This window comes from Bacillus rossius, chromosome 12 (assembly GCF_032445375.1).
Source record: "Bacillus rossius redtenbacheri isolate Brsri chromosome 12, Brsri_v3, whole genome shotgun sequence".
NCBI lineage: Eukaryota > Metazoa > Arthropoda > Insecta > Phasmatodea > Bacillidae > Bacillus > Bacillus rossius.
The window spans coordinates 43,538,304-43,560,018 of NC_086339.1; the positions used below are offsets into that span (position 1 = coordinate 43,538,304).

At 36.2% G+C, this 21,715-nt stretch overlaps 1 protein-coding gene across 1 annotated transcript; it reads right to left on the reverse strand.

Annotated features, from left to right (window-relative positions):
* Positions 1–17,708: 17,708 nt before the first annotated feature.
* LOC134537209 (cytochrome P450 4C1-like) lies at positions 17,709–21,502 on the reverse strand. Its single transcript, XM_063377475.1, has one exon. It carries the CDS (start codon positions 21,475–21,477, stop codon positions 19,942–19,944), a length of 1,536 nt encoding a protein of 511 aa, XP_063233545.1. The 5' UTR covers positions 21,478–21,502; the 3' UTR covers positions 17,709–19,941.
* Between the last annotated feature and the right edge of the window lie 213 nt (positions 21,503–21,715).

The window sequence follows — 21,715 nt, forward strand, 5'->3', positions numbered from 1 at the left end:
CCCTGGTATTCGAATATTTTCATTCCTCGCCTATTGGTGCTCATCTCGGTATATATAAAACTATTGAGGCTATTAAAAGGCATTTTGTTTGGAAAGGTATGTATGCTGAGGTGGCTGATAGAGTCAAACAATGTCACCTTTGTGCACTTAGTTAACCTGCTCAGAGTACCCATTTAGGTTTTTTGTCTTCTGAAATATCCGACAAACCTATGCAAAAATTATTTGTTGATTTCGTAGGCCCTTTTCCAAGGAGTAAAGATGGAAATAGTATTTTATTAGTTTGTGTGGATGCATTTTCCAAATTTGTTTAGTTGATTCCTTTAAGAAAAGCTGATGCTCCATCCACGATTCGGGCTCTTCAATCCTACATATTCCAAAGTTTTGGGGTTCCTTCATCAATAGTTTCGGATAATGGATCACAATTTACTTCCAAATTATTCAAAATTATGTGCTTCACACATGGTATACATCATATCACGTTGTCACCATACTATCTTCCACCTTCGCATGCGGAAAGCTTCAATCGTAACCTCTGTTCGGCCTTAATTGCCTGCCATGCGAAAGATCAAGTTAGTTGGGACAAAAATCTGCGTTGGCTTCAGATGGCTTTAAATTATTCACATCATGAGTCACATAAATCTTTGCCTTTCAATTTGATGTTCACCTATGCTCCGAACAATCCCTTGTCTAATCTTTGGTCCTTGGATGACCTGTTACCTAAGGATTCTAAAAACATTAAAGTAATTTGGGCAGCTGCCCTTAAAAACCTTAAGCACTCACATGAAAGAAGTCGTATTAAATATGATAAGAATCGAGTAAAAAATCCTTTTCGACGAGGTGACCTCGTCTTATGCAAGTCACATCCTACCAGTAAAGCAGTGGATAAGAGGATGGCGAAACTGTCTTTTCGCTGGTCAGGCCCTTATCACATCCAACGCTTTTTAACCCTAGTGACAGCTGCCCTAGCTGATCCTGACACGGGTTCTTATGTGACCAGAGCTCACATTTCACACTTAAAAAGGTATCACTCTCCACCTCCAGTTTGAATTGTCCAATGTTAAGATCTGCAGGTCCTTTCGTTTGGTCTTCACTGCAGGTGTTTACTTTGGTCCGATCCTTGACTTAGTTTGATTGTGGCTTGATCACCCACTGATCCTAGTCTTGAGGATTCAGAATTTATTTAACTTTTTTTTCAGAATAGGCCTATTCTTTATACATATTACATAAAAGGTAGAAAAACAAAAAACCATGGTAGTAATTTAAGTTTTTATAACATCTATTATTTTATCTTTGATAGGGACCAATTAACATAGTACAAGTACTGGACACAGGCACCAAGTACCGATACCCGGGTACTTTTCTAAGGAGCGGATTAGCCTCCATCGGGGAAGATGACCCAGGCCCTCTGACATCTCGTCAGCTGTCCCACTACATCCAACAATCTCCAAAATGCCAGCTTTTCCATTTTTTTAAACCATTTTCGGACTAGCATCTAACCACAACTTTTCTTCGACCTGAAATCAAGAACCTCAATACGATAATTTAATGTGTATACTTATTAAGAACTTTAATCAAAAATTGTTAAATCTACTTATGCTAATTCTCTAATAAGGGCCGGCCCATTCTAGAGCCCATTCTAGAACCCATTCTTGTATTAATGTAATCTCAATTCCATGTTTATGCTTTTTGTTAATTAAACCACATGTCGTAACTCTATATTATGACAAATAACCAAAAGTAAAATAAAAACAGAGAAACCAACACCTGGACGAAATCATTGTTTTACCTACTGGAAATAAAAGATCCACTCGTTCCCCTCAGTCATCAGGTGAGTGTGACGAGGCGGAGCAGAGCTTTGTACCTCAACCAATTATCAAACAAAGGAATGGAATCGATCGAATCAATCTGTATATTAATTGCATATTTTTTAATGTATTTTGAACTTTTCCCGAATTTCTGAGGTAAGTATTACGAATTTCCAAGGTGGTGGTCATCTGGTCATATCGGCTTATAGGAGGCTGGTAAATGAGGAATTTTAGCTGATTTTATGACTTGCCACAATATTTATTGAAACAATTTTTACATAAAATTAAATATTATGGCATCACCCATGTATCGAACCACAGGAATTTATCCAATCATTCAGTATATTAATTGCCAATTTATTTATGAATTTTGAAATCCGTCCCGAATCTGTAGCTAAATATTTATGAATTTCCAAGATGGCAACCAAATTATAAGATGGCGGGTGCCACAGTAATTATAAATGATAACCGCACTCTAGCAGGTACAAATTAAACTAATGTGGCAACAGTGCACTGTGGGAGACGAAAAAAAAGGTGGAGGCCTCCAGCAGACGAAAACAAGATGGTGGACATGACATCATACTAGCTTCCTCGCCATAATGGTGTAATTGAATATTTTATAAAGAAAATTATTAAAATTTAATTAATAAAATATTTAAATAAATTGTAATTTTTTTGGATAAAAATTATGTATTTTAAAATTGGTGGCCGTAACGAAAATTGCAACGACCTAGAATCCAAGATGGCGACCGTAACAATATGTGCAATAGTGTTTTTGAATAATTTTTTTATTAAAATTTGATTAATGTTTTTATAAATTTTAAAAATTTTCCCCATTTTCTTGCATAAAAATTACAGATTTTGAAAAAGGTGGCCGTAACAAAAATTGTTTCATAAGGGAGTGAGGAATTCTATTCCAAGATGGCAGAAAGTTCTATAAAACAAAATGGTGGATTTCAAAATGGAGGAAAGTCCGAGAAAACAAAATTACGGATCCAAGATAGCCACCGAGGTCAAGGTAAAGGTCAAAGGTCATCCAAGATGGCTGCCGTGATGTCACAATCTAAGATGGCTGTCGGCTCCTCCTGCGAAAGCCTGGGCTCAGATGCCCATTTACAAACCTTCACCTAGATTACTGTAAGAACTCGAAATCTTTGATGTAGAATCTTCTTCATCGTCTAATACCTTCCTTATGAAATGTTTATCATTATTCCAAAGTACAGAGGATCTACTTAATATGGTCTTAATTAAATACTCTTTTTTTCCTGGTAATTATACTTCTATTAGTTAATTTAAACTTCTGGCAATGTGAAGCAGTTTGTTAAACACGGTATTAAAAACTCTGTCGGGAAGAAAAAGAAGATGTAGGAAAAGTATCTTGCGGGTCTCTGTCTTCAGTAAATAGATTGGAGCTAATAATTAGTCAGTTTAAGCCAATGCAAAACATTCTTTCAAAGATAATATCAATGCAGAACTGTTCACAAGATTGCTAACTTTAATAAGTGTTCCTACTGAAGTGTAGGAAATATGTAATAAATTTAATGGTAAAAAAGTGCTGTTTTTTTTCGAACCTGTCACTTTTAAATTACATTGATGTGATATTTAATTAATCTAATTATTTTGCATTTACCAAAGACACAGTAAATCGAATAAATAAGTATATGAATGAGTAATTTTTTTGAGGAATTTTAGAATTTTTTCCGAATGTATGGCTTAATCATTACGAATTTCCACAATGTCGAGATTGCTTGCGCCACAGTAATTATAAATTATTACAGCACTCTAGTGGACAAAAATTAAAATAATATGTTGGCAGTGCACTCTAGTAGACGAAAACAAAATGGCGGCCTCCAGCAGACGAAAACAAGATGGCGGGCGTGACTTTATACTATCATACCATATATATACATATATATCTTGGCATTAGTGGTGGGAGGTCAGTCTGCAAGTGGCTTACATGGAGGAAGGATCCATCGCCATTTTTATTTTATTTTTTCCCTCTCTGGGTTTGAACCAAAGAATCAATGACGTAAGAGCGTTTAAATTAATATTTTACTTAAATGAGATTAATTTTTTTTTATAAATTTAAAACCATTTCCCATAAAAATTTGATAATAATTATAAATTTTCAATATGGCGACCGTGACGTCACAATCACAGATGGCGAAGTGTTTTTATTTACAACTAGCTGAAGTGCCCGGCGTTGCCCGGGCTAAACATCACAATATAAGGAACATCATTACTATCATGTTTCAAGACCTATGACATACATTTGAAAATCGAGAAATTTTGATTGCGAAGTATTAACGATTGCACAATCTCGGTGCATTAAGGCTTAGCATCAGCAAAACCAGGACGCCAATCTTCAGCTTCATTTTTGGGAAGGACACATAGGCAGGACATGATGGACGCACCAAACGATAGAATGCTAGAAATTAAAGGCAACGCCATCTATTTACGAATTATAAACTAAACTGTTATTAGTGCCTTAAATTCGCTTGCAGCCGCCAGCTTCACTTAACGAATGGATATGCCCAGGAGAAGGATAGGAAGTTGCCAGACTTTAATGTATGACCGTGTGGCGGACATAGAGAAATGGCACAAAATCACTGTTTGTGTAATTATGAACTAACTCCCATGATTTTCTATTATAAAACTTAAATATCCACCATTTCACTCCTTCAGATATGGAATTTCATAATTATATCTAGTCCATGTCACTCTCCGGCCCATAAACTATCGATATGCAAAAAAAATCATGTCGATCTGTTGCTCCATTGCTGCGTGAAAGAAGGACAAACAGACAAACACACTTTCACATTTAATTATTATAGTAGGATTTATATATTATATTATTAATTAAACAATGAAACCTACTTTACGTACCCTACACATTCCTTTCAGCTATGATTTCTTATCTTTGCTGGCAGCTTAAAGAGATGGAAACCAACCCGAAAACTCACACAATAATAAAACACAAACTTGCAACTAAACACAACCTTACATATTGTAACAATTCCCAGAAAAACACGCAACCACAACAAACAAAGATCCTGATATGAATAAAGGAAATAAAGTTGTAACGATTCATAGATTGATTTTCAGAGAGAGAGAGAGAGAGCGAGAGAGACACCTATTGAATGTCTAAAAAACTATCTTTTTTTATGAGAGCAGATTTTCATGAAATAAATCATGAAATCATTCAACGATAAAAGCTGTTTATTTAACTAAGCGGACGGGTTCGCCCCAAGGAGAAAATTGACGCGGCGAGACCTCGTGGACATAGAGAAATGACACACACTCACAATTTATGTGTCTATGAAACATGATTTTTTTCTGCAATTTAAATTGTAATATACAAAAAGGGTATTGAAAATTGAAACAAATATGGCGACACTACAATTATATTGTATGTCATAAAATTAAGATTTCTTTTCTTTCCTTGAGCCGATTTTGATGAAATAAAGCTTATATTTCTTTCTCTGCTACGCTCAAGTTAACTTGAAAACCCCATTAAAATTCGTATAGTAGTTTTGTAGAACACCGCGTACAAACCGACAGACAGACAGAAAAAAACTACTGTTTTATTATAGTACCAGCTGAACCCGCCTGCTTCACTGGACGTGAAATAAGGTAACTGCAACGACGGCAAATAATTAAGTAATGACTGTTATACGCAAGACCCCATTAAAATTCGTATAGTAGTTGAATAGAACACCGCGTACAAACAGACAGACAGACAAAAAAAGAACTACTGTTTTATTATAGTAAGATAGATAGATTATTCTTACATGTTCGCATCCATGCAGTATATGAAAAATCAGCATGCATAGCCCTATACCTATAACTATACGTAGCTGCTGCCCACGACTTTTTCCGCATGGAATTTTGTATTATCTTGCACCATTTAGAAATTTAAACATTATAACATAACAGTTGATACAGTTGTAGTAGTTTTCTTATGTTCACAATTGATAATTTTTCTCACCTCTATTTCAGTCTTTGCAATAAAACTATGTTTCTACCTAAATTTTGGGTAAATATGTTTCTACTTTCAAATGTAATGTCGGGAAGACACTTCATAAAATTTCTTTGTAAACCACATTTACTGTTTTCCCGTCTTGAGCTAGAATGTAAAGATTGTCTGCATTACTGACCCGCGAGCAAGCTACATACTTCTGACCGTGAGAAAAACAATCAGACCTTAAGTATACACCAGCTGCCTTAAGGCTCCGACCCTGAAACTTATTTATTGTCATCGCGAAACAAACTGCTATTGGAAACTTTGTGCGCTTGAACCCGAACGGGAAGTTATTCGGGATGATCGGTATGCGTGGTATGAAAACAGTTTCACCTGAGCCACATCCAGTAAAAATCTCAGCTTCGATTATATTTCGTTGTAGAGCAGTTACTTTAAGTTGGGTTCCATTGCACAATTTTGGGGGAGTAAGGTTCCTCAGAAGCCTTATTGGAACACCGACTTTGAAAACAATTTTGTGAACAGGAAGACCACTTGCAGTGAGAGAACTCAAAAACTCAACTGGATAATTAGTGGCGTCGTCCTGATTAAGGACGCTGTTAAACGATGTGTAAACCACTTCAGCCCCATTCAATTCGTTAAAAAAAATTTCATTGATTGCAGCAGCTTGGTAATTTCTTGGAGTGAGTATGGCACATTCACATAACCACGTATGTTCCTGATGTTGTATGTTTGACAGATCCCCGAATACCGAACGTATGAGTTCGTCTTCCGAAGATACGACTCTGCAAATTATTTATGGAAGTGTCACCTAACCGTGTTGCTCAGGGAGGGCACCTTCTCCAACTTTTAATAGAACACCGGAAAGTTCTTCCGCATGAGAATTACCACCCAGCTGTGCTCTCATGTTAATTGTTAATTGCAGTTTTTTTATTTGAGGCCAGAGGTAAGAATTCTTCAGTGAAGCTTTGATTTCATCGGCTCTATTCCCTCGACTTACAACTGGTAGAGTTTGCTGAAAATCTCCAGAAAAGAGTAGTGTGACATTCCCCATTGGCCTTTCATCGCGCCTAATGTCCCGTAGTGTCCTGTCCACAGCTTCAACTGCTTTTTTATTCGCCATCGTGCATTCATCCCAAACGACTAGAGATCAATCTTGTAACACTTTTGCCATATCACAATTTCTTGTTATCGAACATGTTGGGGTTTCATTAGTGTCTAAATCGATTGGAATTTTTAACAAAGCATGAGCTGTTTTTCCACCAGGGAGTAAAGTAGCTGCAATTCCTGATGAAGCCACTGCCAGGGCAATCTTACCTTGTCGCCTGATCTCAGCGAGAATTGCTGTTGTCACGAAGATTTTTCCATTACCACCGGGGGCGTCCAAGAAAAATAGCTTCCCTTCATTATGAAGTACGCTTCGTATGACTGTTTGAAATATATCCATTTGTTCTAGATTGAAACGACCTGACTGATCATTTACTGTGGTGGTCAATGCTGCAGTATTGTAGCTAGTCTCAGCAACATATTAGCGATTGAGGCGTGGTAGATCGGGTAGAATTTGGGGAACAGGAAGGCCATATTCACTTATGGAGTTTCCCCCAATCGAAAACACAATTTCTTGAATGGAACAAAGGCAACTATTGATTGCTCTTTCGTCATTCGTATCAATTTCCTTGTCTGAATTGTGTTGTAGGAGGCGTATGAAGTCTTCAGAAAGATATGTCTTGTATTTTTGCCATAATGCCAAAGGATCTGAAACACCACAGAACACCAACATCACAGCGAACAAATGACGCAAGTGTTTGGGACTATCGCTGACACTGGCCTCTTCAAGAATTTCGTCCCAATGTTGGTCTCCTTCAAGCCAATTGAGTGCCCTGCAAGCTGCTCGAAATGTTGTATGCTCTTCGCCATTGACTGTTTTCAAAAAGGTAAATGAAGTGGGCCCTCGAACAGTATGCAACAACATGCGCAAGTAATAGCATTCGCCATTGTTGGGGTGAACGGTGTACACTCGCCCTAAAGCAGCATCTCTACACACTCCTGAAAATCCATCCACCAGCTGACCGCGTCGTCGACGATTGAAAACACGTCTTCGCTTGTCAAAAGTTTAATAAGATGGTACTTCTTCGTAGGTAAGCGTTTTTGCAAAGTTATTTTCTTGACACAGCTTGAAAAAAGCCAAAAGTGTGGTTTGCCTAGGATTTTCCACAGGGTCTCTTACATTTCCAGGGTCAAAGTATATCCGCTGACCATTTCGCAGATGAACCTCCAGATGCATGACCGTGGGATGTCGCTCGTGTATAGAGAATCCTAGTATTCGCCATATGGCTTCAGAGGTACTTATGTAGCATCCAGTTTGGTAACTGGTAACTTCGTCTCGGTCGGTTCCTTGCAGAGCAAATGCCGCTTGGTCGCTCCCTTTGTTTACATATTTACAAATGTACTTTATTGCCGAAACACTGTTGCAAATTTCCATGTTGATTGTGCACAAAACATTTTAGAGAGTAAGGGCGAGTAAGGAACAATCCAGCTATTATTGATTGTAATTATCTGTCCGCATACTCTACTTTCTCCAGTGAACCCGCCCTGTTCTGGGGAACTACATCGATACATGGGATATCCATTTATACCTGTTAGTGTGTGTTCTGTAAGTGCGCGGGGATACATTTTCGTACAGCAGCCACCTTTCATGCAGGGAGAGCTCCTATTTATGGTACCACAGGGGCCCTGCACGATATGTGTTTTTACAATGTGGTAAAGCACTGGGTCCTCTTTGGGATCAGGAAATTCGGTACTTATCAAACTGTCGATATCAATGGGATGTATTTTTTTATGCAACCAGAGTAGGATATGTGCGTGAGGAAGGCCGCGTTTCTGTCATTTGACACTGTACATAAAACACTGCTGACCCAAAAACATTTTCTTTAGTGAGTAATTCCACCAATAATTTCAATTTTAAATGGAATACTCTCACGACCACATCATGACGATCATAAGATGTTCGACCTGTCAAAAGTGCTTGTGTGATTTCAGGCCATTTTGGGTTTGTGGTAAACGTGATGAATAGATCTGGGTGGCCATATTTTCTGACATAGCAGAATGCATCTTGCGTACGCTCGTGCATATAACGTGGCCCGCTTGTGAAGCTGGATGGAAGGATCACTAAACGGCCGAGATTCTCTAAGTCAGCATCTTGTTGCATAGCATCTCGTAAATGCACATATTCTTCAGCGCGCAATTGGTTTTGGTTGGTCCGTATGTACACTAAGCGCTCCGTCTCGATTTTGACATACATATCGACAATAAACTGACTGAACAACCCCCGAAATCTTTGCAAGTAAACAAAGCTATCGTGTCTTACTTGCAGAAGAAAAGCATAAAACTGTTGCGCTAATAATTTTTTATTCAAATTGGGCTCTCTTGTGCTGGGGTTAAATTGAGGTATCCCAAAGTTGTATCCATTTTCGCCATGGCAATATATTAATGGGTACTGCAATGTGTCATAAGCCTGGTGTGTTTCGCAGATGCGTTAAAGGCGATCGTCTCGAGTGCGCAACACGATATCACGACGTTCACATTCTTGATCTACTAAAATAGCTGCAACCTCATTGTGACTGGAGCATTGTATCTGCCACGATGTTCAGTAGTGGGTCGGTTGTCTGCGTTAATGACAAATTTGTAATCATGTTTTTTTCCTGTGGAATAGATTCCAATGTGGATTTAAAACTTTGCACATATGGATTCACTTGATGCAGCATATTTTGAAGAATATTGATAACGGGACCATTTAACTGTGGAAAGTTTTGGTTCCTAATATTTGCCTGTTTTTTATAGTCTGACACAAAATATATCTGAAGAAACTTTGGGTCATTTTCAGGCAGCAGCGAACCTATAAGATGGCAAACCTGGCCCTTAATCTTGAAGGTAGGCATTAAATTTCCCTCTGATATTTGTTTTACTCCAAAAGATGTCATTTGAAAGGCACTATTGAATGCTCGAACATTTTCTAAAAAGTGTCGTGATTGTGGAGGGTCACCATTTAGTAGTGCTTTCAAGATCTCAGGTGGTTGTTAAAAATTTCGATATTCACTTTTCCATTAGAGCAACACATCCCACTTATTTCTTTTTGCCACTTCATAGCTTTACAAAACAGACCGATAACAATCATTCCCCCGATTGAAGCAAAGGTAGCATAGTTAATAATTTCTGTATAAGTAAATGCACTCTTTTCTTTATCAACCCAAGGAAGGACTTCATGCTCCGTAACTGCTTCTTGGGTATCATCAGAGTCTTCAGATGAAAAGGAAATTCTGTTTAGCGAGTACCGTAATTGATCAACATTCAAGTGGCGCTCACGGTCAGTGCTCAACCTGCATTCTCTTTCTGTGAATGTCTCGGAGGCGCGAGACAACCTATGGCGCTCACGGTCAACTGTCAGTCGGGATTCGCATTCTATAAATGTTTCCGAAGCGCGAGACAATGTGTGGCGCTCACGGTCAGTGCTAAACCTGCATTCTCTTTCAGTAAATGTCTCGGAGGCGCGAGACAACCTATGGTGCTCACGGTCAACTGTCAGTCGGGATTCGCTTTCTGTAAATGTTTCCGAAGCGCGAGACAACCTGTGGCGTTCACGGTCAGTGCTCAACCTGCATTCTCTTTCAGTAAATGTCTCGGAGGCGCGAGACAACCTATGGTGCTCACGGTCAACTGTCAGTCGGGATTCGCTTTCTGTAAATGTTTCCGAAGCGCGAGACAACCTGTGGCGTTCACGGTCAGTGCTCAACCTGCATTCTCTTTCAGTAAATGTCTCGGAGGCGCGAGACAACCTATGGTGCTCACGGTCAACTGTCAGTCGGGATTCGCTTTCTGTAAATGTTTCCGAAGCGCGAGACAACCTGTGGCGTTCACGGTCAGTGCTCAACCTGCATTCTCTTTCAGTAAATGTCTCGGAGGCGCGAGACAACCTATGGTGCTCACGGTCAACTGTCAGTCGGGATTCGCTTTCTGTAAATGTTTCCGAAGCGCGAGACAACCTGTGGCGTTCACGGTCAGTGCTCAACCTGCATTCTCTTTCAGTAAATGTCTCGGAGGCGCGAGACAACCTATGGTGCTCACGGTCAACTGTCAGTCGGGATTCGCTTTCTGTAAATGTTTCCGAAGCGCGAGACAACCTGTGGCGTTCACGGTCAGTGCTCAACCTGCATTCTCTTTCAGTAAATGTCTCGGAGGCGCGAGACAACCTATGGTGCTCACGGTCAACTGTCAGTCGGGATTCGCTTTCTGTAAATGTTTCCGAAGCGCGAGACAACCTGTGGCGTTCACGGTCAGTGCTCAACCTGCATTCTCTTTCAGTAAATGTCTCGGAGGCGCGAGACAACCTATGGTGCTCACGGTCAACTGTCAGTCGGGATTCGCTTTCTGTAAATGTTTCCGAAGCGCGAGACAACCTGTGGCGTTCACGGTCAGTGCTCAACCTGCATTCTCTTTCAGTAAATGTCTCGGAGGCGCGAGACAACCTATGGTGCTCACGGTCAACTGTCAGTCGGGATTCGCTTTCTGTAAATGTTTCCGAAGCGCGAGACAATGTGTGGCGCTCACGGTCAGTGCTCAACCTGCATTCTCTTTCAGTGAAAGTCTTGGAGGCGCGAGACGATGACTGACGTTTCCCTGAGAGCTTAGTCGTTGTTTCTTTCTTCATTAGTTTCTTGAGATCTAATAGTTTTCAATCTTTTTGCTGCTCTAGTATTAGAAGACAGATTAGATCTTTTTCGAGTCATTTTTTTACAAACCTGCAAAAAAAATATGTAAATCCATGTTATCTTTAAAAATATTACATTAAATCCAAAAAAAAAAATAATTAACAAAACTACAAAGATAAATTCGTAACCATCCACATTTATAGCAAGATTCAAAAGGTATATAGTTTATTGGTGAGATATTATTGAAGTTATTCTCAACATGTACTCGGCAGCTATGCAGATTTCAAGTTTTAAAACAAAAGATAAAACACTTAAACATAATGTTTTGGTTGAATCGAATTGGAAAATAGATAATGTGCAACCTTATTGGTGAATATTAAACAATGAAAACTACTTTACGCATTCATTCCTTTCAGCTATTATTTCTTATCTTTGCTGGCAGCTTGAAGAAATGGAAACCAACCCGAAAACTCCACAATAATAAAACACAAACTTGCAACCAAACACAACCTTACATATTGTAACTATTCCCAGAAAAACACGCAACCACAACAAACAAAGATCCTGATATGAATAAAGGAAATAAATTTGTAACGATTCATAGATTGATTTTCAGAGAGAGAGCGAGAGAGACACCTATTGAATGTCTATAAAACTAACTTTTTTTTGAGAGCAGATTTTCATGAATTAAATCATGAAATCATTCAACGATAAAAGCTTTTTATTTAATCAAGCGGACGGGTTCGCCCCAAGGAGAAAATTGACGCGGCGAGACCTCGTGGACATAGAGAAATGAGACACACTCACTATTTATGTGTCTATGAAACATGATTTTTTTCTGCAATTTAAATTGTAATATACAAAAAGGGCATTGAAAATTGAAACAAATATGGCGACACTACAAACTGTCAGGATCTTTATTTTTTCTTACTCTCTACTTAGTTCCTTACAATAGCAAAACTTAATGGCTTCTTATAATGATTATATTGTATGTCATAAAATTAAGATTTCTTTTCTTTCCTTGAGCCGATTTTGATGAAATAAAGCTTATATTTCTTTCTCTGCTACGCTCAAGTTAACTTGAAAACCGCATTAAAATTCGTATAGTAGTTTGTATAACACCGCGTACAAACAGACAGACAGACAGACAGAAAAAAAACTACTGTTTTATTATAGTATAGATAGATTTTTATTATTTTTTTTAAATTTTTAAAAAATTTCGATTTTTAGTATAAAAATGTATGGATTTTCAAAGGTGGTCTGTAACGAAAATTGCTACGAACTAGTATCCAATATGGCGACTGTGACGTAATATCACATTTTATTTTTTTTAGAATATTTTTAATGTATCAATACTAATTTTTTTTATTCTCGCTTGGAATCGAACCAAGGACCGAAATCGATTAATTGACTTAATATTTAAAGTAAGAAAATTTTTAAATATTTTATAGAATTGTTGTCGAATTTCTAGGTCAAAATTAAAATAATTTAATATTTCTGGTCAATGTCAAGGTCATCCAAGATGGCCGTCAGAGGCTTAGTTTCGATTTTCTTGGGTAATTTTAGCCCCTTTGATGAATTTTAGTTCTTTCTAAGGCAAACGTCTTTTGAGTTTTATCAAATTCTGAATTTTTGATTTTTTGAGAAATAAAACAAAATATTCCCTCAAAACGTACATTTTCCTTTCGAAATAGGGATTTTTTTTAATTTTGAGTGATTTTGAGTCATTTTTGAGGAATATTTGAGGAATTTTGAGTCCAAGATGCCCGTAGTGACGTCACAGTCCAAGATGGCGTCGACAATCCTCAATCCTAAAGCCGAAGATAGGGTCGAAACCCCTTTTCTATACTACTCAAGTCCTGTGTATTTACTGTGTGTTCATTGTGTTTCAGTGTGTGTACTGTGAGTCAATTGCATGTGTATACTGTGTGTTCATTGTGAGTGTACTATGTTGTTAGTGTGTAAACTGTGAGTCCGTTGTGTGTTCATTGCATGTCCTGTGTGTGAACTGTGTGTCCATTGTATGTACTGTGTGTGTACTGTTTGTGCACTATGTACTGAGTGTATACTGTGTGCACTGTGTACTAATTGTGTGATGTGTTTACTGTGTGTCCAGTGTTTGTGCTGTGTGTACTATGTGTCCACTTTGTGTATGGTGTGTTCTTTTTAATTTTTGTACGTGTGTTGTTTCGTCAATTGTGTGTATTGAAATAAGTATGAACTTTTAATAATTACTGTCTCAAATCCTCTTTGTCTCGATATAATTTTTAACACGCTTTTATTAGCTTCACCTGTATGTATGTATGTATGTATGTATGTATGTATGTATGTATGTATGTATGTATGTATGTATGTATGTATATGTGTATGTAACGGAATCTTTCAACGTAATGTTCACCAACTTAAATGCATCTGATTGACTTGAAAATTTGCACAGGTGTTAAGGGCCGATGACAATACAATAATTTTATTACTTTAACCCGAAAAGTTAAAAGGGGGCATAGGGACAAAAAACCCTACTTTTTTGCTATGGGCAATAACCATGCTTTTTGTATGTCCATGAGTCTGGGGCATGGTGGTAAATTTTTCCGAAGTCGACTGCCCATCAATGTGTTTGTGTGGGTGCGCTCCGAGGGGGGGGGGGTTGAAACCCCAAAATTTCAAAAATTTCAAAAATTTATTCTCGTTTGAGCTCTTCCGAGCAATTCGTGGTCCTCAACCTTTCAACCCCCCCCCCCCTCCCCCAGGGGAAAGGTCATTTGCCCCTGAGTTTTCAAAATTCGGGACAATGAAAGTAAGGACCGATGATAATTCAATATTTTAAACAGTTAGACCCGTTATCCTTACTAGGATGATCAGGATTAGCGATTTTTTGTTTTCCTAAAACTGGTACCTTAAGTCTTTGCGCCAAGACCAAGTAGGGGAAACTACCAGGCGCTCCGATCACCAATTTATCGGATAAGCTGCCGACTCTGAATAAGATGAAATTTTCGGAGGGGGAACCTGAGAACCAGCTATTTTATCCAAGGGAGGCAGCAGGCGCCCAAATTGCTCATTTCTCAGGTTAGTTACCGACTTAGAATAAACATCAATGACTTCCCAATTTTATTGAGAATCATTGATTTTCATAGTAGGATATTGAAAAGATTATGTATTATAGTTCTTCAACACGCTATATTGAATAAATATTTTAAAAGCAGCCAATATCTAGTTAAATTCATTTTAATAGTAAATTGATGTAATAAGAAAATACAAATAAAAAATAAAAAATAAATAATAGTTAAAAAACAATAAAACACGCTTTTATAGAAAATACAACTAAAAAATAGAAAATAAATATTATTAAATTTGAATTAAGAATAGTGTAAAAAAATTAATAAATATAAATTAAGAATAGACTTAATAAGAAAAAAATTTATTTTACTTAAAAAAAAGCGTGGGGTGCTTTTTAAGATATTATCAAAATGATAATCCGTCTACTTATGTATGTCCATAAAATATTTATAACTATTGAAACCATGCACCACATGCTATTTTTACAATAAAATACGTTTTTTCCTTATTTACGCTATTCTTAATTTATATTTATTAAAATTTTTACACTATTCTTAATTCAAATTTATTAAAATTTATTTTCTAATTTTTAGTTGAATTTTTTTTATAAAAGCGTGTTTTTTAATTTTTTAAAACTATTATTTATTTTATATATGTTTGGTCTTTTAGTAAGCGTATTAAATGTACCGTTGAACTAATTGATTTTAATTAAATTTCTCGATTCCTTATGTATGATTGTTTGCTCATAGACTTTGTATTGACTGGTTGAAATACTGTATGTTATATTGGCTATCGACGAAGATAGTCTTGTGGTTCGGAAATGTCTGGCCTATACGTCTGACGTTATGACCTGGTCTCGTGGTCCATAGATACTTGGTATATACGTATATCATTGTATATAAACTGGTTGGAATGTATTACATGCACCGAAATTAATTCGTCGGACAGTTATTTTGTCCAGAGTTGTTTTGTCGTAGAGTAAGTTATTTAATAAACTCCACAAAAGGTAATGGAAAACAGAATTTAAAATTTATTTGAAGCTGTAGTTACCCTTATCAGTGGTCGCGAATCAAACCAAGAATAGAAATCTATCGCGACAATCATTATTTAAAAAGTGGTTTTTTATAATTTTTTTAATTTATACCGAATATTTTTTGGTCAATAAATACAATTTCCAAAATAGCTTTCATATCGTCTTACAAGAGTATTATATATAAGAAACTTAGTTGCTTTTAGGATTTTGAACATGATTTATTAAATAATTATTGTTTGTATAAAATAAATATTTTTGCATTGGTCAAGTATCGAACCAAGGATGGACATCGATAGAATCAATCATTATATTAATTAGTGGTTTTTGAAGAATTTTATAATTTTCCCCGCCTACCTTAATATTTCCGGATTTTCAAGATAGCATTCAAATTTCAAAATGGTGGGTGCTACGGTTATAATAAATGATTACTGATATTAAGTGGCGACAGTGCACTCCAGCAGACGAATACAAGATGTTGGCCTCCAGCAGACAAAAACTAGATGGCGTATGTGATGTCATACTAGCTGGCAATATATTGTTATTAGTGGTGGGAGGTCAGTTGGCATGTGGCTTCAGTAAAGGTAGGATCCATCGCCATTTTTAATCGAATAACCTTACCGGGTTTGAACCAAAGACACCATGACATTTTTTAACAATATTGTATAACAATTTGTTTTATTAATTTTTTATTTATATTTTTATTTTCTTTAAATATTAATGATAATAATATTGGATTTTCAAGATGGTTGCCGTAACTAAATTTCAACAAAGTTTTTTAATAATATTTTTATAATTTTTTTTAAATTTTTTTTTTTTAAATAATTACGGATATTCAAGATGGCGGCCATAACGAAAGTTGCCATGGGGGAAATCATAATTCAGGATGGCTGCCAAGACAGCCTTATAGTTGAGGTCATGCATGACCTTGGAGGCTTAGGACCGCTTGTCACCGGAGAATTTAAGCTTCTTTGGGGAATTTTGGTTCTTTCTAAGGCAAAGTTGTTTTTAAGTTTGTTGAAATACCAATTTTTGAATTTTTGGGGGAAAAAAATGGGAATTTTTTTCTCGAAATGGGAATTTATCCTTCGAATTAAAAAACAAATTAAATTTTTTGAGTTTTTTTTTAATAACTGGGAAATGTTGGTGTATTTGGCAAATTTAAGGCAGTTTTTGGCAAATTATGACAAAATTTGAAGGTCAAGGTGAAAGGTCAAGATCATTCAAGTTTTATCGCCTTGACGTCACAATTAATGATGGCATCGAAAATCCACAATCCACAGCCAGCAGTCTGTCCTCTGCCCTTACAATATATACTACTAATGCAGCATATTTTTATTTTAGACAAAATGAGGGGACAAATTTTCCTATTTTTTCTTAAATTTAAGAAATATATTTTTAAAAAATAAACCACAAAAATGTTTTTAATATAACCATAATCTCGTACTATTTACTTCTGAAGTAACGATCAAAGGCTTTAAAATTAAATAATTTATGTTATTTTGTATGTTTGTTCTACATATTTTGATTGTTTGTAATGTTTTGAAAAAGTTGTTAATATATTTTTTTACAAAAAATTAAGAATATTTAATTCTTTGTATATTTAAATTTTTCATCGAAAAAATAAATATTAAGTAGCATTTTCTATTAAAAATTTGTTTAAGTGTGAAGCCGTATTTAAATGCAATTTTTTAACAATTTTTTTCATTAACTTAAATTATTTAAACAATATCAAAACATTTCTTTAAAAAAAATGTATTTTAATTCATAACAAAAAAAGTTTCTTTGTGGTAAAATATGCCTAATTTTTGACATTCTCAAACATTATACATGATTAAATATAGAACGGGATAAATTCTTGACTTCATTTGATAAACATATATTTATGTTAATTTCGTTGCGTATATGGGCTATCATTGCAATATTACTTTTTATAAAGCACAAATACATAATATGGTTTAAATACATTTTGTGTCGGGTATTGTTAATGTAGAAAAATCAAACTTTAATTTTTAATTAGTTAAAATTTTAAGGATAAAAATAAAGGAATTAGTTTAATTTTATATTATTGTTACTTTTTAAACAATATTTAAACACGTAATCGATTTCATTAAATGATTGGTAGTTTTATCCCGTAATATTGTTTTTACAAATTATATAAATCTTGAAACAAGACAATGAAAAACTCCTTTATTTGTTTTAAGTTTTAATAGATAATGCAGGCGCACACTTTCGTAAACCACACCTAAACGCCTTTAAACTTACTTACGCACACAAGCACTAAGATAACAAGGTATGTTATTAATACAACATTTATTTGTGTTTTAAATAGTCATAATTTTATTTATCATTTCGTGTAAATTAATTTCAACTACTTTACAACCAAAATCAATTGTGTTAATGCAGCCCTTAAGTAGCATTTGAGAGATAATATTGCATAGTTAAAAATTTATCCAAAAACCACTTTAATATAGGAGATACATATAGCTTTGCACTAACTTATGACACATACAGAAAATTATGCACTTTTTAATATATTGCTTACTTAAAATAAAAAAGTAATAAGTTCTATTTTCTAAAAATTATTTTAATTTTTGTATTTTAATATGTACCTATAGTAAACAAATTTGAATAAAGAAAAATATTGTGAGCTAGTGTTTCAGTATTCACCAGTTATGTGTAATCAACACACCTCGGTAACTAGAGTAACGTTCAAACTCAGGTGTTCTCATGCTGTAAATAAATTTATAAAACGAATTTCGGATAATATTTACTGTAAATTTCTTAAAAATAATTTAGAGCTTGATAAATATACAAAAAAAAACTTATAAGGAAAAACTTGGAAAAAAATCCTTCTTTTAGTATCTAAGTATGATTCTTTTTAACAACAAAATAATAATGGTAACCTAACCAAACCAAACGTAAACCGATTCAAAACCAAGACGACCCAGGATAAGTTAATATAGTTTTTATTTATTTCCTTCAATTTTTCTCGCTTCAGGTAGTTTCGGAACAGTTGCAATGCAGTTAGTCCACATTCAGATTGGGAAAAAAAGAGATCTTTAAAAAAAGTGACAATAGAGAAAGCCATAAATGTTTTCATGTTAACCTTTAGAAAGTAATTTAGAATTAAGTATTAAACACATGCAAATTAATGTCAGAGTCTAAAAGAAAAAAAAATCACTCGTGACAAGAATATAAAAACAATAGGATATGTTTAAATACCGCTTACCTCGTTAATTTGGGTAATATACACAAAACATCATCGTTGGTTCAAACACAATAGCTCAAACACTGGAACACGCAATAATAATAAATAATAAATTATTTGCAATTCTCGCACACACAGATCACTTACTTTCCCAAAATCTAAGAGAAATAAACATATATAAATAATTATCTATATAAAAAATTGGATGATGATATGTATGACGTCGATAAACTCCGACAACGTTTTACCGATCGCCATAAAAGTTGTATAATAGAAGTTTTTTTTCTTGGTTAATTTTTTTACGCTATCCATATTTTGCAACTAGCCTCTAGATGGCACAGCAGCAAATTAACTTCTAAGCTGTTCAACCGATCGCCATTAAAATTACTATACATAAAAATTTGAACATGGTGGTTATTTACGCGGTATCCATTTTGTTATACCTCTTCACTAGATGGCGCTGCAGGGCATCACCTTTTAAAACTTTCAATTGATCGCCATGAGTAAACAGAAAATCATAAGTCATAGACACACAAACAGTAATTATGTGTCATTTATTTGTATCCACTACACTGTCGTATAGCGCTATCATCCTGTGTAATAGTTTAAATTATTTTTTATTACTTCAATTACATAGAAAATTGTTTAAAAATATAGTTATTTCAATGATCATTCAGTTCACTACACTGTCATATAGCGTTATATATTTTGCTTTAACTCGCGGACAATATATTACCCGGGGTTCAGCAAAGACAACGCTGGGTACAGCAGTCAGTTATTTATAATTATTGCGTTTTAAAGAGTATTTTTTCCAACGATGCTGTATGAGTTTATCACCCATATTTAATAAGTAACGAGCAGTTAAACATATCCTTTCTTTACTATATTCTTGTCGCGAGTCCATTTTCTTTTTTTCTTTTAGACTCTGTTATTAATTTGCACTTGTTTATTACTTAAATCAAATATATATATATATATATATAAATGTACAGCATATAAGGATTAACCATGTGGGTCCGCAGACTTCCTCGCTGACGCAGCACTGTGGTTACACATTTCCGTTCGTTAGAGTTCAGTGCCAATCACGAAATTACTCCTACCAAAGGCCGCATACCGAGAGCTACAATGATTACACATAAAACAACTGTATGCGCTATTCACTTCATCCTCGGTCCCAGCTTAACTTTATGGCCAGTTTTAAATTTCAAGAAAAAATTATATTCAAAACACTCCATGTATTTTCTGGAGCCACATTCCAGAACTTCGTATCTTCTCAGCAGCACTGACAACATGGTCTTCATTGCTAGGTAAGCATATCGCTTGCCAATGCACGTCTTGCGCCCGTAAGTGAACGGAATAAATGAAGAAGCAGGGCGGCTGGCACTATTCTCACTGCTGAACCTGTCAGGATCGAATGCGTCCGGGTTCGGGAAATAATCTGACTCCCTGTGCACCAGATAAATTGGGAGAACAAAAATAGTGCCCGTTGGAAAAGTGTAGCTGTTAACACGAACATCTTCGTCAGCCCTCCTCGCTACAAGTGGTATCACGGGATATAGCCTCATAGTTTCATTGATCACTTGTTCCAGATACACCATCTCCTTCAAATCTTTTGCCGTGACGTATTGGCTCATATCTTCGCCGAAGATAATTTCCTGCTCTTGTAAGACTTTTCTCTGCACATCTTGATGTAATCCCAGCAGCATCAAGGTTGTGGCTACAGTGTAGGCCGTAGTGTCTGTGACAGCTGCGATAACGAACTTGGCCTTGTCCTTTAGTTCCTCTTCGTTTAATAGTTCTGGATTTTCTACCAAAGTTGATACTATTTGTTCTAGAAACCCAAGTTGCTTCGGTGTGTCAATGTCTTTGAGATCAAGGGTGACCTTATTTTTTAAGTGAAGATATAAATCCGTCTTATCTTTGACTATACGAGTGACAAAACTACGAATGGGCGTGACTAATGCAGTCATATTATAATAAATTAGATAGCACTTAAGAGTCCACTTAAACCACAGCCAAGGCGTGATAAAAACAAATGAAGCCATTTCAAGAAGTTTCGGAATGTTTTCAACAGTACTGTGAATGTGGTTTTTACCTTGGATGTCCATCGGCACGCCCAGACTCGTCTCAGAGAGCATCTTCAGAGCGCAGGGCATGATATGGTCAGCCATGTTGATTGGCTCTCCCGCGCTGTGCTCCTTCAGCAGGTCTGCCAACCGCTGGCTCTTCTCGTGGAACGTGCTGACGTATGAGTCGACGATCTGGGTCCTGAATGTAGGGTCTAAGATTTTACGGTATCTCTTCCAATCTTCGCTTTCGGCAGTAAGCAACGAATTGCCGAAAACAACTTTAAGGGTATTGTAAAACATTGGCTTGTTTAATGTTTTGCTACTACTAAATATTACTGCTATGTCCTTGGGGTCGGTAACGCAAACACAAATTATTGGTCCAATCCAAAGTCTAACCACAGCATAGTAGCGGTCGCGCAGCTCCTTCAAGTATCTCAAGATGTCTTCCCTGCGCGCGACCACTTGCAAAGTGTTGCCAAGAAGAGGTACCCCAGCAGGACCGGGTACCCGCTCGCCCAGTTGGAAGTAGCGGCTTCGATGGAAGCACCATCTCACTGCGATGCTGACCAGGCTGATGACGACTGCCGAGACGCACCAGACAGCCCACGACTGCGGCACCACCATGTCGATACTATAACCCGGCTAAATGTTGGCTGGCAAGTGTTTAAAAGAGCCGGATGTATTCACGCAACATTATTTATACCAGTCGGCCTTGATCCCCTCCCTCCAAACTTCTAGTTTGTAAGAAAAGAAACCTGCTCAAAATTTTTATTTCCACTATTTAAGCTGTATATAAAATGGCCATTCTCACTTGAAGGTCGTTAACAACACATTTTTCCTGGTGTTAATAGTGAGTTTTTTA